This window comes from Corvus kubaryi, unplaced genomic scaffold, assembly GCF_017639235.1.
Source record: "Corvus kubaryi isolate FWS band 111438036 unplaced genomic scaffold, C.kubaryi_AGA036_p1.0 66, whole genome shotgun sequence".
Classification (NCBI taxonomy): Eukaryota; Metazoa; Chordata; class Aves; order Passeriformes; family Corvidae; genus Corvus; species Corvus kubaryi.
Genome location: NW_024582054.1, coordinates 20,925,327 through 20,940,981, shown reverse-complemented (window position 1 = coordinate 20,940,981; position 15,655 = coordinate 20,925,327). Strand labels below are relative to the sequence as shown.

General features: G+C 50.2%; 1 protein-coding gene across 1 annotated transcript; it reads right to left on the bottom strand.

Annotated features, from left to right (window-relative positions):
- Positions 1–1,197: 1,197 nt before the first annotated feature.
- On the bottom strand, positions 1,198–15,649 carry CHGA (chromogranin A). The gene is made up of 8 exons (XM_042047628.1): positions 15,470–15,649; positions 15,012–15,058; positions 11,172–11,265; positions 10,680–10,748; positions 8,399–8,497; positions 6,270–6,773; positions 5,022–5,491; positions 1,198–1,744 (listed from the first exon to the last, which is right to left on the bottom strand). The coding sequence occupies exons 1-8, from the start codon at positions 15,513–15,515 to the stop codon at positions 1,661–1,663; spliced, it is 1,413 nt and encodes a 470-aa protein (XP_041903562.1). The 5' UTR covers positions 15,516–15,649; the 3' UTR covers positions 1,198–1,660.
- Between the last annotated feature and the right edge of the window lie 6 nt (positions 15,650–15,655).

Below are 15,655 nucleotides of genomic sequence, written 5' to 3'. Positions count from 1 at the left end.
AGTACTGTTTCTGTGCAACACCTTTGGTTTCACTTTGGTTCCTACGTGTTTCCCTGAGGTTAAAGATAGTATGATCTCCTCAGGACAGAGTTGAAAGACTCACAGCTTGCTCCAGTGCACTTTCCCCAGCCAGGCTCTTGCCCAGTGCCTTGTCCTGGATTGTGCCCTGTGCCAGGGCAGCTTTTGGGCCTTGGCCTCAACAGCACCTCTTCCCATTGAGTGGCAGCTGCCCAGGGCTGGGGGTGAGGGCAGTGCCCACTCCTGGCCCTCCCTGGGGAAGCTCATCCTGTGGGTGGGGTACAGGCACCACATGCCTCCTGCACCAGGGGACCCCCCACACCCACCCCCCATGCAATGCACTCCACAGGCCAACAGCAATGAGGTTTTTTGCAGAATAAAGGAGTGAGTCAAGTTCAAAGCCTGGCAGCTGTTCCCCGAGCGTCTCAGCTGTTCTGTGGGCTCCAGGTGATGGGAGAGAACTGAGCTTCAGACTGGGGGGTCTGGAATACAGCCCTGGCAGTGGGTGGATTTTTCCCTCTCCTGCCAATGCACATAGAACATCTAAAATGTGATCAGTACTCAGAGATTTTGGAGCTGCCTTCCCCAGCCCAGGCACCACCCGGTCCTCCAGCTGCCCTGTGGTCTGAAGCCCAAGGGATGGAAAGGTTCTGCCTGTAAGCGCAGTGCCAGCTGGCCACCATGGCTCCTGTGAGCCAGTGCACAGGAGGAGCATCTCCTCGGGATGGGCCTTCACCTCTGGGGGGAACACAGATCGGTAGTTCTCCTCCTGCCTGGCCTATTTGTTGCTTGTCTTTTTTCTAATCTACTCCTGTGTTGTCCACATGGCTTGACTTGGTCAAGTATTGCCCCAGTGTTTAAACTTTTAACTGTTTTCTCTCTGTGTTCATTGATGAGCCTCAGATGTGACCCAGGTCTCACTGAAGCACCCAGGACACCCAGTGCCGAGCTGTACAGCACCAGCGGCCCCCGGCTGGGCAGGGAGAGCCCTGCAGTGCTTGGGACCACAGGGAAGTGTCCTCGATGCCAGGCCTCAGAGGGCAGCAGCGCTGGAGCCTGGGTAAGGAGGGGAGCACCATCATGGTGTGCTTGTGGTGAGGAGAGTCCTCCATTCCCCTCCTCTTTGCAGGACCATACAGGCCCTGCAGCATGCTGACAAGCGACACTGCCAAAACAAAGGAAGGAACCCGCTGCAGTTTTATTTTTCCTTAGATAAATTTTTTATATAGAATATATTACAGTCAGAGTTCTCAGCTTTTAATCAAAAGATAACAAGTTATTGCAGTTTTTTACCCAGTGAAACTACCGGTGAAAGAACTTTCTAGAAAGCTGTCCTGTCTTTTAAAAAAAAGAGGGAAAAAAACCCCACCCAGACAGAAAATACAGATGTAGGTTGCACTTCACACCCACGGGCGCCCTGCCAGGCGTGTGGGCATCCGTGTGGAGAGGGGAGCATGAGGTGAGGCAGCGGCGATGGGCACAACACTATGGCGAGGGAGGCAGGCCTGGGTGCTAGCGAGGTCGGTTCCTAGGCACGGCGCTTCTGCTCGGCTTAATTGCTCTTAGATCAGGAAATGAACACGCGGTGGGAGGGAGGAGGGCGGCGGCGCTGCTTTCGCCGGCACAGGGAGGGCTGGGGCCCTCAGCCTCTCCTCAGCTCGTGCAGCTTGTGGGCGACACGCTCCAGCTCGGCCTCGATGGCAGCCAGGCTCTCCAGCTCCTGGTCCTGCAACAAAAGCCCAGGAAATGTGTCAGTGGCCACAGGTGAGCAGCCCTCGCTCCCCAGAGCTACAGAGAGCCTTGCCTGGGGCACGAGTACAGCCTTGTCCTGCCCCATCCCTGCAGCCGGCATTTGCCCCTCCGGACAGACGACGGTGCACAACACTGATTACTCCTGCCCTAATGTTTAATTACTTGTCTTGGGGTGACCTTATGATGTGTATCCCATATCGCTGCCTATGCCCAGAAATTAATTTTTGTGCCTTTCTATGCCTCTAAACTGAGCCTGAAAGGGGGAAGGAAAAAACTGAGCAAAACTTTCTCAAAGCAGTTTGCAGCTCGTTCAAGGTTACAAAAAGATAGCAGTTTTTTTTTTTTTTTCCCTAGCTGGGGCAGGGGAGGGAGGAAGCACCCGGCTTGTTTTTTTTCCAGTCAGTTTTTGGCCAGTTTTTTCTTTTTCTTGTTCTCTGGAGAGAGACTGAGAGTTGGACTTTGGATTTCCTTCTCTGGAATTCCGGATTTTTTTCCCCTTTTCTACTGGACTGCTTGATTGCTGTAACATCAGAGCACATCGGGAGGACTTTCCACCGGGCACAGAGGGCCTGGCCCCGGCCCAAGCCCCAGCTCCGAGGAGACCAAAGGGAGGACTCGAACACTTTCCCAGGTTTTTTCCTCTACCGCGAAAGATTTTACCATCTAACATTATTTTCCTTCCCATGTGTTTGTTAAATAAATAGTTTTATCTTCTTCACTTTCCTTCGAGGAAAATTTATTTTTTCCCGAACCTGGTGGGGGAGGGGTGGTTGTGCCTTCTCTCAGAGGATATATTTCTAAATTTGCCCAAACTGGAACATTACTGCAACTAGTGATGGGGACAAGACGTGCAGCTGCCATCCTTCCCCAGTCCCCTGCCGGGGAGGGCAGCCCCCAATGGGTCTGTGCCTCCAGAACATGGGGTTGGAGGGAGAAGGCTGCTGCGGAGCTGGAGCAGGCTCTGCCGAACAGCGCTGGGTGCTGGCGCTGAGTCAGTGGCCTCAAACCAGGATGGGCACAGGTGCCTGCCTCCTGCGGGGGAAGTGCAGCGTGTGCCCTGCTCATGCAGGGGACAGCGGTGTCCCCTCTCTCCACCCTGCCTCTGGGTCTTTGCTTGCACTTTCACTAGCAGAAGATACTTTTCCTGGGAAAATAGTGACTGAGGACGCCATCAGTTCAAAGGCTCAAGCTGCTCATCCATTGGTGGTCTTTCTATACTGGATCTTGTGTATCTGTGCTGTCACCTATAGCTGCTTTATTTAGTGCAGGTACTCAGACACCTGACTGCATGGCTTTGCCTGAACTCGGGTCATATCCAGCTGGCCCTGCCTCGCTGCCAGCCCCAGCTCTGCCTGTCCCTCACAGCTGTGGTCACCTGGGCTCTCTGCAGACCATGCACTCAGCACAGCAGCAGCAGGCTCTGTGTGAGCAAACTTAGTGCTGTACCATTTCGCATCGGCAGAGCCGAGGTGACAGCCCCCGCCTGTGTGGAGGGAGCAAAGCCTTGCTGCTGCCTTCAGCAGCTGCCAACCACAAGTTGACACTAAGTCGCTGCACTGCATGTGGCTGGTGTGAGAGGAGTAAAGGAAGTATGTAAAAATAAGTAATTTTTTTCTCTTCCTGAGCTATTTTCCTGAACAGGGGAACAAGTCACCCTGCCCTTCCACTGGGCCCTTGGCCCAACCCCTGGGAAAGCTCTGGCTACAGTAGGGTGCCAACAGCTCAGGGTGCCTGCAAGCACCCAGGGTGCCCAAGCAGCTGTTACATTCTGTTTGAAGTGGGTCAGGGAGCAGCTCACTGAGGCTCACCTTACTGGAGGAAAACTTGGGCTGCTACTGGAGCCCCCAGAAAGGGAGAAAAATCGGTTCTGAAATCCTCTATAGCACCCAAAGAGAGCTTGGTCAGACCCAAACCACTGCCTGTGTATTCTGGTTTGCTTCTGCCTGGCCCCACATGCTGAGCCCTGGAAAGTGCAGGGGGCAGCACATTCAGCCCATATCTGAGCCCACGCTCATCACTGGCCAAGCCACACAGCCCCATGGCCCAAAAATTAAGAGAGGGGACAGGACAGCAGCCAGAGTCTGTGCCTTCCCTCACTGCTGCGTGACTGGTCTTGATACTTTCTCACTGACTCCCAGAGGCCCTGATCTAGTTTAAAAAACCAACCAAACAAACAGAAAAGTCTTGTTGCAGCTGTAAACACAGCAGTTTTGCAGCCTCAGCAACCTCTTTTCCAATCCCCCTTTAGAGATTGAGTCTGACACCTTGCAGACAAGGTGCACCCCAGAGCCACTGGCAGGGGCAGGTGGGCAGCAACCTCCCTGGGGCAGAGATGTGGGATGTGAGCAGACAGGAGTGAGGAGGCAGATGGAGCAGCCCACCCCACTGTATCCCTGCTCTGAGCAGAGATGTTTGGCTTTGCTTTGAACCAACACAACTGGAGATGCTCTCATGGGAGGGTTGCTGATGGGCAATCTTTGGCCAATGGTAGGTGCATAACTGAGGCAAGAGGGGTGTTTTGGAGGCAAGAGAGCCAACTGGCTTCACTCGCTGCCTCAGCCTATTTCCAGGCACCTGATCATGGCCTGTCCCAGGTCCACAAAGCTCAAGCTCAGCCCCACTGCCCAGCCCCCTGCACTATCCGAAATCAATTCCTGTGCTGGAGCTGGGCCTCAGCACAAAGGTGAACCCACGAGCAGTTCCTGGCTGCTGGGGATGTGCTGAGCTACTACCTAGCATCACACAAGGTAGCAGGGAAGGAGATCTCTGACTTTGGAAGCCTGGCTCAGCTGTATTCCTGTATCCATCAACCATTTCCACTCCAGTGCCCCTGGTCTCTCACCACCTCTGTAGGAGGTCTGGCATTACTCCATCTCTGAGACAGGGAAAGCACTCCTTTTGACTTGGAAGGGCTTTAGGAGACAAGGAGACAAGGACTACCCCTAGGTTCAGTTATAGCTCTGGTCACTATGTCCAGCAGAGGCCAGTGCAGAAGTCCTGTCACTGGAGACATGACTCTGGGGGGCAGGGAATGCTTTTGCACTAGTCACTAAAACAAGGATAAAAACCAAGGCACAGCCAGGTGCAAATTTCAATAATACCTGAGGCTGAATGACTAGAAGTTCATTAAGCATCAACTTAATGTCACAGAGAACCACTGCTGGTAACGTTAATGCCAATAAACCATCCACATCTCCAAGCACAGTTTGGATAACTGGGTGGGATTGATTTTTAAGCCTACATACACCAACCTCCGTTCTCCTGTTAGCGCTGCCTTCCTCATCCTTCTTTTCTTCAGGCATGGGAGCAAGTGGAAAGCCTCCTTCACTGCTGTCCTCCTTTGAGTGACGCTTCCATGACCTTCTCACATCCTCCTCTGGACTACTGAAGGCATACTTGCGGGATCTAAATGTCTTTTTCATGGACCTGTCTGGGTCTTCCTCACTATCATTTTCCTCCATGCGCTTCTTTGATGTCAGCTGCTTGGCCAGCTCATCCATTTTATTCCACCTCTTGGTGTCTTCCCACTCCCTGGAGAACTCCTCCTCTAGCTCATCACTTTTGGCATCCCTGGACTGAAAGGTGTCCTCTTCTCCCTGCGTCTCCTCATCCTCCAGGCGATGCCTTCCTCCTCTCAGTGCCTGGGGTTGCTCTTCCTCCTCCTCTTCCTCCTCTTCAGAGCTCCGCACATCTTTTCCAAATCCCAGCTCATCATCGTTATCTGAAAGAGCATTAAACAAAGCAGTGAACACAACTGTTAACCTGAGCCTTCAGTGGCGATGCCAGATGTATTTCCTGACTTAGGCCCACTTTCCCAATATTCTGGAAATACCCACTCTAATGTTGCCATGTCAGTAATGGGGCTTGAAGGCAGCAGTCAAAAACCCTGTAGGAAGTTCAGGGAAAATGAATTAGTTGTCCCCAGGAGCTACGAGAGCTGAGCAGTGAGGCAGCTGCAAGGCCTGTGTTACCTGCTGTACATGGGACTGTGCGTCAGGTGTTTGTGGTGGGGTCTGGGTGGCTGTGGATACAATATTGCTGCTAGCAAGAATTTCCTTGCTTCTTTCTAAACCCGTGGGATACTTTTTTCTCTCACGAAGAGATTAGCAGAAGTTCTATAAACTATGAACACCTGCGACCTTGCAGAGCTTTGTTTATGGTACAGTAGAAAAATATTTTGACAATGGATGTTTAGGATTTCTAGCCAATCCACCCAGGGGGTGGCCGATCCTTTGTCCAATTAGACTGTGAAGAAAAAAGTCTATAAAAGAGTTTGTAAAATAATTAAATAAATCAATCTTGCTGCACAATTCCTGCCTGCTGGATCTTCTCTCTTCTCTACGGCTGCGGGATACAGTAATAGGTGGCTGCTGGCAGAGGTGTTTCTGTAAACCCACTAAGCACCTGCTGCAACTTTTTAGCTTTGATGCCTCTAACCCATCTGTCTCAGTGCTCTCAGCTCACCCCAGGAAGGTATCAGTGCAGTCTGGGATACATACTGTCATCTCCCTGCATCTCCTCAGCCTCCTCGTCCTCCTCAGCCAAATCAAGTGATCTCTCTGCTTCAGTAGGGTCCTCCTCTGCAGCTTCATCTCTGTCATCCTCCCGCTCCACACGCTCCCCTACTACCTCCTTGCTGTGCTCCTGGCCCTGCCTGGATGGCTCTTCTCCCTCATCCTCAAGCTCCAGGCTGTCCCTGGAGCCTCTGGGCTCCTCCTCTTCATCCCCTTGCTGCTGCTGCTCATCCTCACTGAAATTTTTGCCAATGTGGTTGTCCAAAACTTTGTTTCGATGGGTATCCTCTGTATCCCTGATGTCATTGCCCTCAGCTTCCTCCTGATCCTCTTTCTCAACAGGGTTGGTATCCCGTGGCCTGGGCTCCCTCTCCTCCAGGCTGTTTTTTCCCTCCTCTCTTGAGTCTTCATTTTGCTGGGGCTTCTGTGCTGCCAGCTCAGCCAGGGACCCTGTGGGCTGCTCCTCCTCAGGGCGTTCCCCTACTTCATCTACAGAGGGAGAAACAAGAAGAAACACCTCTGCTGAGAGCTCATTTCACAACCAGCAAAGCCCAAGCATTTCTTAAGGAGCTTCAGCCCTGCTCAGCAATCTGCTTAACCAGCCCGTGGATCCTCTTGCAAGTCATCTCAGCATATGTTTGCATTCAAGCAAGGCAGTGCTCTCTCTGGTGCCTGTGCTCCTGGAGAGACTTGCAAGGCTGAAGTTAAACATATGCTGAAGTGTTTTGCTGCAGCACAGTCCTCATTGCCATCTCTTGAGATGCCAGCCACGAACTCACCCTGCATGAAACCAGACTGCATGTAAAATGAAATTATTGAGGAGTGTAATACGGCACTCACACAGCTCTCCCTGCTCTGAGTGCTGCACTCACATCACATCCTTATTTCTCCCAGCAGGCTGAAGAGGCAGACAGCCCTGTTCACAGGGTGCTGGAGGGAGGAGGGGTGTCTCTGCTTCTGCAAAGGAGCTACTCAGCAGGAGCTTAATATGGGTTGAGTATTTGCTCCTGATCAAGGGAGACTGGCCTCTTTTAACATAATTAGCCAGAGAAAACACTTAGCAAAAGAAAAGACGGGGGTTTAAAAGCCAGAATTACAGAAAGGCAAATGCAACCCCAAGGAGGGCTGAGGAGTATGCTGGGATGAGAGGATGCAGAGAGCTGGTCACACAGGGCTGGTGGCCACCAGTGACACCGTGCTGGTGTCACCAGATTGTCAGTGGGCCTGAATGGCCCATGTGCCACATTTCATCTTCACTTCAACTTCCTCCATCTCCACACTGCCAGAGCAAGAGTTTCAGGTCTGTCTTGGCAGGAGGGAGATGCAGTGCCACCATCCTACCCGTTGGATTTTGGCCATGCTGGCTGCAGCAGCTGTCCCTGGGGTATCACTCCTCATTGCTCTAAGCAGCTTTGGACTGGTGTCACAGCAGTGCTGTGCTGCTGTGGTCCAACCACGTGCCCCAGACCTGCTTGAGACCCTCTATAGGGATTCAGCTGCTGCTGGACGAGAAGTCACATCACACCCCACACTGGCATTGTGTCTTCCTGACAAGGAAAAGGGAAGGGGCCAATTCCTCCTTTCTGCTAAACTGCCTGTCTGCAGTAAGGCCAGAGAAACCGTGACAAGGTAAATCCCAGCTGAAGGTGATCTTTCCAAGAAGCAGGTGTTTTGTGTGGGTGTGTGCACTGTGTGTGTATCAAGTTCGATTTTTCCTTCAGAGACTCATTACTTAATATCTTAGATGTCTGGAAACAAGGGTGGCAGGCACAAACCCAGATCACCCTTGCCTGTATCACTGAGTCTTTCAGTGTGGAATTTCCCTGGCTGTGACTCATTTTAAGTGTTGTAAGTGAGTGCAAGTGCCAGCAGCAGGGTTGAAAAGTCAGTATCAGTTTGGTAACTTGACCATCACCTGTTACTATAGCTCAGAAACTACATGTTGTTTGAGCTGGTAAATAAGAACAAAGCAAACACCAGGTTGCTTGTGTGTCAGCAGCAGCATCAAAGAAGATGCCTAAAAGAGAAGCAGATGGACATATCAAGGCTGTTAGAAAGAAGATCCTTGTTTACAGCCTGACCTGGATTTCCCGGGGGTGGAGGCTGACACTGACCTCTCTGCTTGTTCTTGTCGTTCTGACTTTCAAGGACTTCGGAAAGTTCATCTTCAAAGCCGCTGTTTTTCTTCTGCTGCTGAGTTCTCTCACTGGCACCTGTGTCAAGTAACAAAAAGTAGGGAAAGGCAACAGTCCCTCCTGTGTTTCAGAAAGTAGAGGTAGGAAATTTGTTCTGTGCCCTTTATATTTCCTACAGTGGAAAAATCTACCTGGGAGCTGAGAGGAGTGAGACTGGAGGATATGTGAATCAACTGCAGTAACAAAACCACAATCAAAAACATCATCTGCAGGAAAGAAAATGGTTTCTAAATAGAGAAGCAGGGTTACCAGGAAAACTAATACTGATGGAGATCTAGAGAATAAGAGGTGCTGAACTGCAGCACACTGAGGCCAACAAAAGACTTCATCACCAGAGTACTGAAGGATGGGAAATTGCATCCTGCCAGATTCTGCCTACGCACCTCTGTTGAGGGGAGCTCAGAGAGTTCTTGTGTCCTCCAGCCTGGTTGTGGGGGCCCCTCTCCCCTGAGTGCTGGGAGGAAGAAGCAGCATTCATTCCCACTGCAGGGGTAGTCTGGGGCTCCAAGGGCCCACACCTTAGCTCTGGGATTATGGAGCCTGCTTGAAAAATGTAACACCCTGGTGTTACAGACACCTGGAGAGAGGTGTCTGAAGGCAGCACATGCTGGAGGTCAGACTGCAGCTGTCCTGGCAACCCGCACTTGCCAGGCAGCCCCATTCTAATGGAATCTGCAAGCCAAAAAAGCCCTGTCTAACCCAGCTCATGCCCTGCTTCTATGCCTTAATGCAAGGGCAAGAGCCAGTGCTGCCAGAGCAGTCCTCTCTAGCCCAGAACTAAATGGTGTGGGCTCTGCAGCCTGAGCAGAACCAGCTGCAGCCAGCACAGAGGACACCAGGATAAACACCTTTGCTTTTCCCTTGGTCTACAAGACTGTTCCACCCCCAATCTCTGTGATTTGTAGATTAGATATCATTTACCCTGAGACTAAGTGGTGTGATGGGCTCAGGCCAAGGAAAGAGTGGAGCAAGGTGCATGTCCATGAAACAAGCCCCTTCTCATGGACTCCATGCTGAGTGCCACAGCCTGTCTGATACCTGAGTGCTCCTCCTCAAATCCCGGGTGTTCCTGGGCAGCTACATCCCAGCATACTGAAGAGCCCAAGGCTTCTTTCTCCTGAATCACCAGAGCATCCGTGGAGTCCATCTGAGGTCACTGATGAGCTGGCCCCTCCACCATATGGGTAGTGACTAAAATATGGCTTTGGGAGCTGCATGAGACTCTTCCACAATTCTGACTTCCTGAATTTTTCTTCTCCCTTCTCCCTGTTGCCTCTGTGGCTTCCTTGCTCTGAAAGCATTCTGGTGGCACTGCCTTCCAGCCATCTCTGGCAGACTTGCCACACAAGAGCAGAGCACAGGGATGCCCTAGTCATTGTCTCTCTGGTGGTGCCCAGCTGCCCTGGTTACCCCAGGGAGAAGGAGACGAGAAGGCCAGGAGGTGCTCCCCCTGCAGCCTGGGGAGAGCCCTGTTGCAGCCTCACCTGGACAGAGGGATCTGGACTAGCTCTGAAGTAGCCTTGCCTGGGATCTGCATGTTAGTTCTGGGCAACAGGGCACCTGAGAATAACCCTTTTTCCCCTCAACATCCCTTGGCACAGCTCCACAGTGCTGCTGCTGTTCCCACATTGACCAGTGGTGAGCAGCCTACACCTCTCCAAACCAAAAAACTTGCATTCGAATTAAGGAAGCCATCAAAAAATACTCATTAGCTCAAGAACATTTTCACTGGGGTCTTTTAGGTGCAAGTCTTACTCACTGCTCAGTGGGACTTCCCTGCTGCCACACCTGGGTTTAGTGCTAGACTCCAGCTGCACAGACAGTGGAGGTTTTCTTGCCTTTCATTCTAGTTTGGGAGCTGGTGATCATTTGTTGAATTAAATTACAGTACTTCCTTTTAGAGTTCTCCCACCTCAAAATGTCCAGACTACATCACCACCAAGTTACATTGATAACTATTGAAATCATCAGAAACATATTGGAGTTGTTATAAACAAAATTCCTGTCCCCACTCACACAATCTCTGCTGAAAATCTTGGATCTACATTTCCTAGGGCATATTTATATGATCTTAAATAAATATAAAATAAAAAAAACAAACCCAAAACCAAACAAGCAATAAAACTCTGTAAGGGACTACAACAGAAGAAAACAATCTTCCCTATAGTTACATTCCCAAAAACATACACTGGCACTGTACCTTGAGCAGCAATTTCCTGAAGTTCCTTCAATAAGTTTTGGTGGCGAAGGATAGAAATAATTCGTTCATCTGCAATAGGGGAGACTTAGTACAGAAAGTAGTCAAAGAAAACCTCCCCACAACCCCAGGAAATGAAAAAGAACCCCAAATGCCACTCCTTCTTCATTTGCTCTTTTCTTTCCCTTGGTCTGATTTGCTCTCACGTCTTTTAACCATATGACTAAGATGACAGGAAGGTCCTATGAAAACCAGGCAGTTTGATGTCTCCCAGCACCCCTGTGGCCACAGTGCCAGCACAAGGCATGGCCTGGGACAAGCAGTGGCACCATCCCTGCTCCTGTGGCCCTGCAGCCCAGTGGAAGAGGGAGGTGAGCATGTCAAGGACCCCTTGATAGGGGTCTTGGGGCCAGGGCTCAGCTGGTCAGGGTAGGACCAGCCCCCACTCGCCAAACTTGCTTTTGCTGATACCCAGCATTAAGTCTGAGGCAGTACCTCCTCGGAGAGTTTCTAGGCATTCCTCACTGATCGGCAGGGGGTTTGGCTTAGATAAAGTATCAGAGATGACCTCTACAATGCACTTCATCACCTAGAAAAAGAAAAAATACAAATTAAAGAACTGAGGTTTTGTCTTTTGTTCCTCCTTGTTACCCAGGCTAAAATACAGCAGATGATGGCACAGATCTTCTTGCTTTTCTGGTCAAGACAGAACTGAATGTTCAGTTCCTGTTTTCCCTAATGCAGGAACAGAAGGTACCTCCTGCAACTGAGAAGTGAGCAAATTACACGTGACAATGGAAAGACCTTCTTCCACATGACACACAATTCAGCTGAGGATTGCATGGCTTCAGACCATCCCAGAGTCTGGGCACATCTGGAGAGTAAAGGGTATCTGGATATATACATAGAAAATCCAAAATCATCCTCTTTCAAATCAATATATCTCAACCTGCATCTCATAAAAGGACTCAGTGGGAGGTTGTAGAGAGCACAAATGGTCACAGCTGTTCAATAGATGACCTTGAAATCTTAAAAGCTCTTCAAACCCTGGGAAAGACACCATAGTTAGGTTGAAGCCAGGCATGGAGGGTGAGGTGAGGCAAACTACTTTCAAACACAGATGAGAAATACTGCTCTCAAACCCTAGAAAAGGACAAAATCTGGAGAAGTGTTTGACCTTGTGCTTTGAGTGTTCAAGCCATCTGTTATAGACTGCAAGAGCTCTACATGATAGTGGGTCATCTGAAAGCAAAGAAGTTCTGACACTTCTCAGACAGGGTGAACTTTGGGCCCATCCTTTCCAGCAGCCCTTTTCTTTGGTGTAAAACCAGGAGTGTTTTTTATCTAAGTTATCATCTGTACTGAGATTGCAGGCATCCTTGCAATGCCAAGACACACTGCTGGGAGCCCTTGTGTGAGGTCATGGTAGAACCCAATGGTCACACAGGACAGAAACATTTACTACAGTCTGGTGCTGATTAGTAGTGTAGAAATCAGGCTGCTTAGCTCAAAAGGATGACTATTTACAAAGTAATCTTAGGAAGAATGCAGGGCTTGCAATTGCCTGTGGAAAAAAAGAGGCTAAATTGAAAAAAGAATACAAGTAAGCCTTGGAGGCAAAAAATTCACTCAATAACTTCTTTCTCCTGATGATTTCAGCAGGCAGCCCTGAGAGCCCTGACCTCCCTCACAATGTACCATTCTCAGGAGAGCGGAGCACTGTGGCTGCAGTAGAAATTAAACACAAGTCAGCAGTTCCCAGTCATCCACAATGCTGTTCATTCAAGCAGTTGGCTATATTCACTGGACAGCTGGAATGGGCAAATTTTCACCCTGTCTAAGGAGAGAATTCTGCTTTTGCAGATCACAGCCATAAAGTGCTGAACTGCTCTATTCCTTACACAGTTTGAGGGAATTGTCTGATGGATTAAAAATGTTACAGAAAAGATCTAAAAAAAAAGAAAGCAGGGGAATTTCCCTGGTATCGTTCTCCTATATCACAAGCAATCCATTAATACTGATTTTAGATTACTTTGAATCACTCTGTCTTTAAATAGAGTAAAAACCAGATTCTGATGTTGCCCTCTTGTGTTTCCCAACTTCTGGACCCACTTATTGCAGCAGTATTTGATGCAGCTTCAGAAGTAAAGACTTTCTCAGCATGAGACGTAAGAATCTGATTCAATGAAATATTCTATTCAAGCTTTTTCAAGACTTCTAAGCTGAACTAAAGTCTTTGTCTGAGCACAAGGAAACACATCAGTTGCCACAGAAATACATTCACCTCTGTGGAGGAACTCTGTAAGGTAATGAAATGAAGAGTGCAGTCATCCCACAACACTTTCCTTGTCTTTTTATTAGAGGAGGTCTTGCAGAGTGAGACTTCACAAGGTCATGAAATAACAGCCTGCATCAGGAAATGGAGGAGATCCTTTCCAAATGAATGTAATTAACCCAGTGCAGAAACTCAGACTGGAATTTTGCCATAGCTATCATCTAACCATGAGCATGTAACTAGATCCTTAAGAGCAGCTCACAATGCCCCTACACAGAAATCTCCAAAGAATTCTGCCTTTACAAGGACAGACTTCTCCATATTTGAGCTCGGCTATGCTCAGGCCCTCCTAAAATGTATGGTTGTAAGTGGGAAATAGTGTCCTTCAAGCACAAGGGTGGGCAAACACCAGAGACATTGTAAATGCTTTGGTCTTGTTCAGCTGCCTATAGAAAGCCCTTGGTGTAAGGAAAGTCTGATGAGCTGTCCAGGAAAGGCCTGCACGTGCTGACTACCCATTACACAGCCCTGAGCCACCCACAAATGCTGGTGGCAGAGAGCAGGGTGTGTAGGAAGAGCTGCAGTGCTTGCTGCTGCATTCATGTGATGATATCCCTGCCCTGATCTGTTCCATAAGACCAGGACTTCCTTCCCTGAAATGTTGTTTCTCAGAGGATGGTGAAGGCAGGAAAGCCCTAATGGCTTCTTCCAATTGCAGCAAATTCAAAAGAAAGCTGATTTTGCTCTCAGCTAGAGCCCATGTCAGTATAATACCCAGGGGAAGGGGGAAAGTCTTGGGAAAGTCCTTCCTTGGTGGAAGCATTTCCATAGAGTTGCACCAACCGCCACAAAAGTGACATTCTTTGCACATAGAATATACTGGGGAACAGACCTCACAAGGAAAGTTGTATGATTAATGGATTGTCCCACCAGATGCCCACTTTGGCATGGACAGTTGAAAGGGTAAGTGCCTCTTCCTCAGCAGCGCACAGCCCAAGGAAGACACCCAGTGTCTCACAGCTCATGGCTCAGCCCCAGGAAGGGCTAAGCAGGCTAAAACTCTTAACAAAGCAACTGCTCTCCAGGCCCAGGCATGTCTCACAGGAAGTAGGGAGGCATTGCTCATGGCACACGTCCTAGATGTAACCTGCAATGGAGCTGAGACTGGCATCAGTGTGCCCTCCCCTGCTGCTGCCTGCGGAAAAACGTGGCTAGAAGATTTCATAACATGAAATGGTTCAAGAAGTAAAAAGGAAAAAGGCTGAAGTTTCCTTTATGGACATGAATTTCTAAAGAAATTTTAATTTGGGCAGCCAATCAGCACATCTGAAAGATGGGGCAGTGGGGCAGGGGGGTGGGGAGGGGTCAGAGAATCGTGTCTGATGTAGATAAACACAGGCAAACCCCCCTATCCAAGCATTTAGGTGCCAAAAGGCTGATAGGAATGCACGTTTGTGAAGTGCAGCTAAAAATGTTGGAGGGTGTGACACAGATATGTGCACAGAAGCCTGTAAAGGAGGGCTGGAGAGGTCAGCCAAGTCCTGCACTGCTTGTAGCCATCCAGACAGGCTGAGCAGGAGCTGAGGATGGATTAGCAAGCTGAGAGTACCGGTTGCCTATTTTTCTGGAGCATGCATGTTTAAGTAGCACACCACACACGTACAAAGTCACATGTATACACCCCCAAACACACACAGTTCCTGAATCACATCTCCCCCCACTCTCCCTTGAGTCACCTCCTGTTGGGAGCTTTGAAAAGCTGAAAGTAGGAGGACTAGGGAGAGTTATACCCAGCCTCCATCTCCTCTCTAAACAAGCTTGTCTGATCCCTGTGTTGCATCCTGAGACATTTCCTTGGCTGCCCAGAAGTGGATGCACAAAGGGTAAATTCTGTTAGGAAGGGAGCAGAGATGGATTCCACTCTAGGGATCTCATGCAAATTCCTGGCACTTTCTACACGGTAGTTCAGTGGGAGTGGCCCAAAACCAACCACCTAGTTGGAGGTGAAATATCACATCCTTTCTCTTCATTTGACCATTCCACTACAGGCTCATCCTTACCTTAGTGTCACCTTTATTCATGTCATTTGTCACAGGAAGGGAGACGGCTGTAAGGTAAGGGGAGGGGGAAAAAAAGAGAACATGTTATTCATCTCATCTGGAAGACAAGCAGAGAAACACTATTCTTCTAGAATGGGAGTGGAGAAGAGGGGCATCTCTCTCTGATGGAACTGGTCCCTGTGTGCAGCAGCTGGACGTGTGCACCATGCCCGTCTTGGGAAGGGAAGGGAAGGGAAGGGAAGGGAAGGGAAGGGAAGGGAAGGTGCCTAGGCTGGCAGGGCCCGTGCGGCGCTCGGCAGTGACCTTGCGGCGGCCGCTGTCCGCGGTGCTGGAGGCGCCGGGCCGTCCCTGTCCGCGGTGCTGGAGGCGCGGGGGAGCGGGGCCGGCGGGCTCAGCGCTGCCGCGGGCCGGGGCTCCCAGGAGCTCGGCGCACACGGACCCATCCCAGCCCCACTTACCCGGCACGGCCAGGAGCAGGACGGCGAGCAGTTCTGGCCGGCTCATGGTGCTGGCGGGATGGAGGCAGGGAGAAAGGGGCAGAGGGCGAGAGTGTCGTGGCGTGGGGGCTCCAGGCGAGGTGCCGGGGGGAACCCAGCACGCAGCGTGCGTATCTACGCCAGTGCTCTGGCTGAAGATCCCAGATG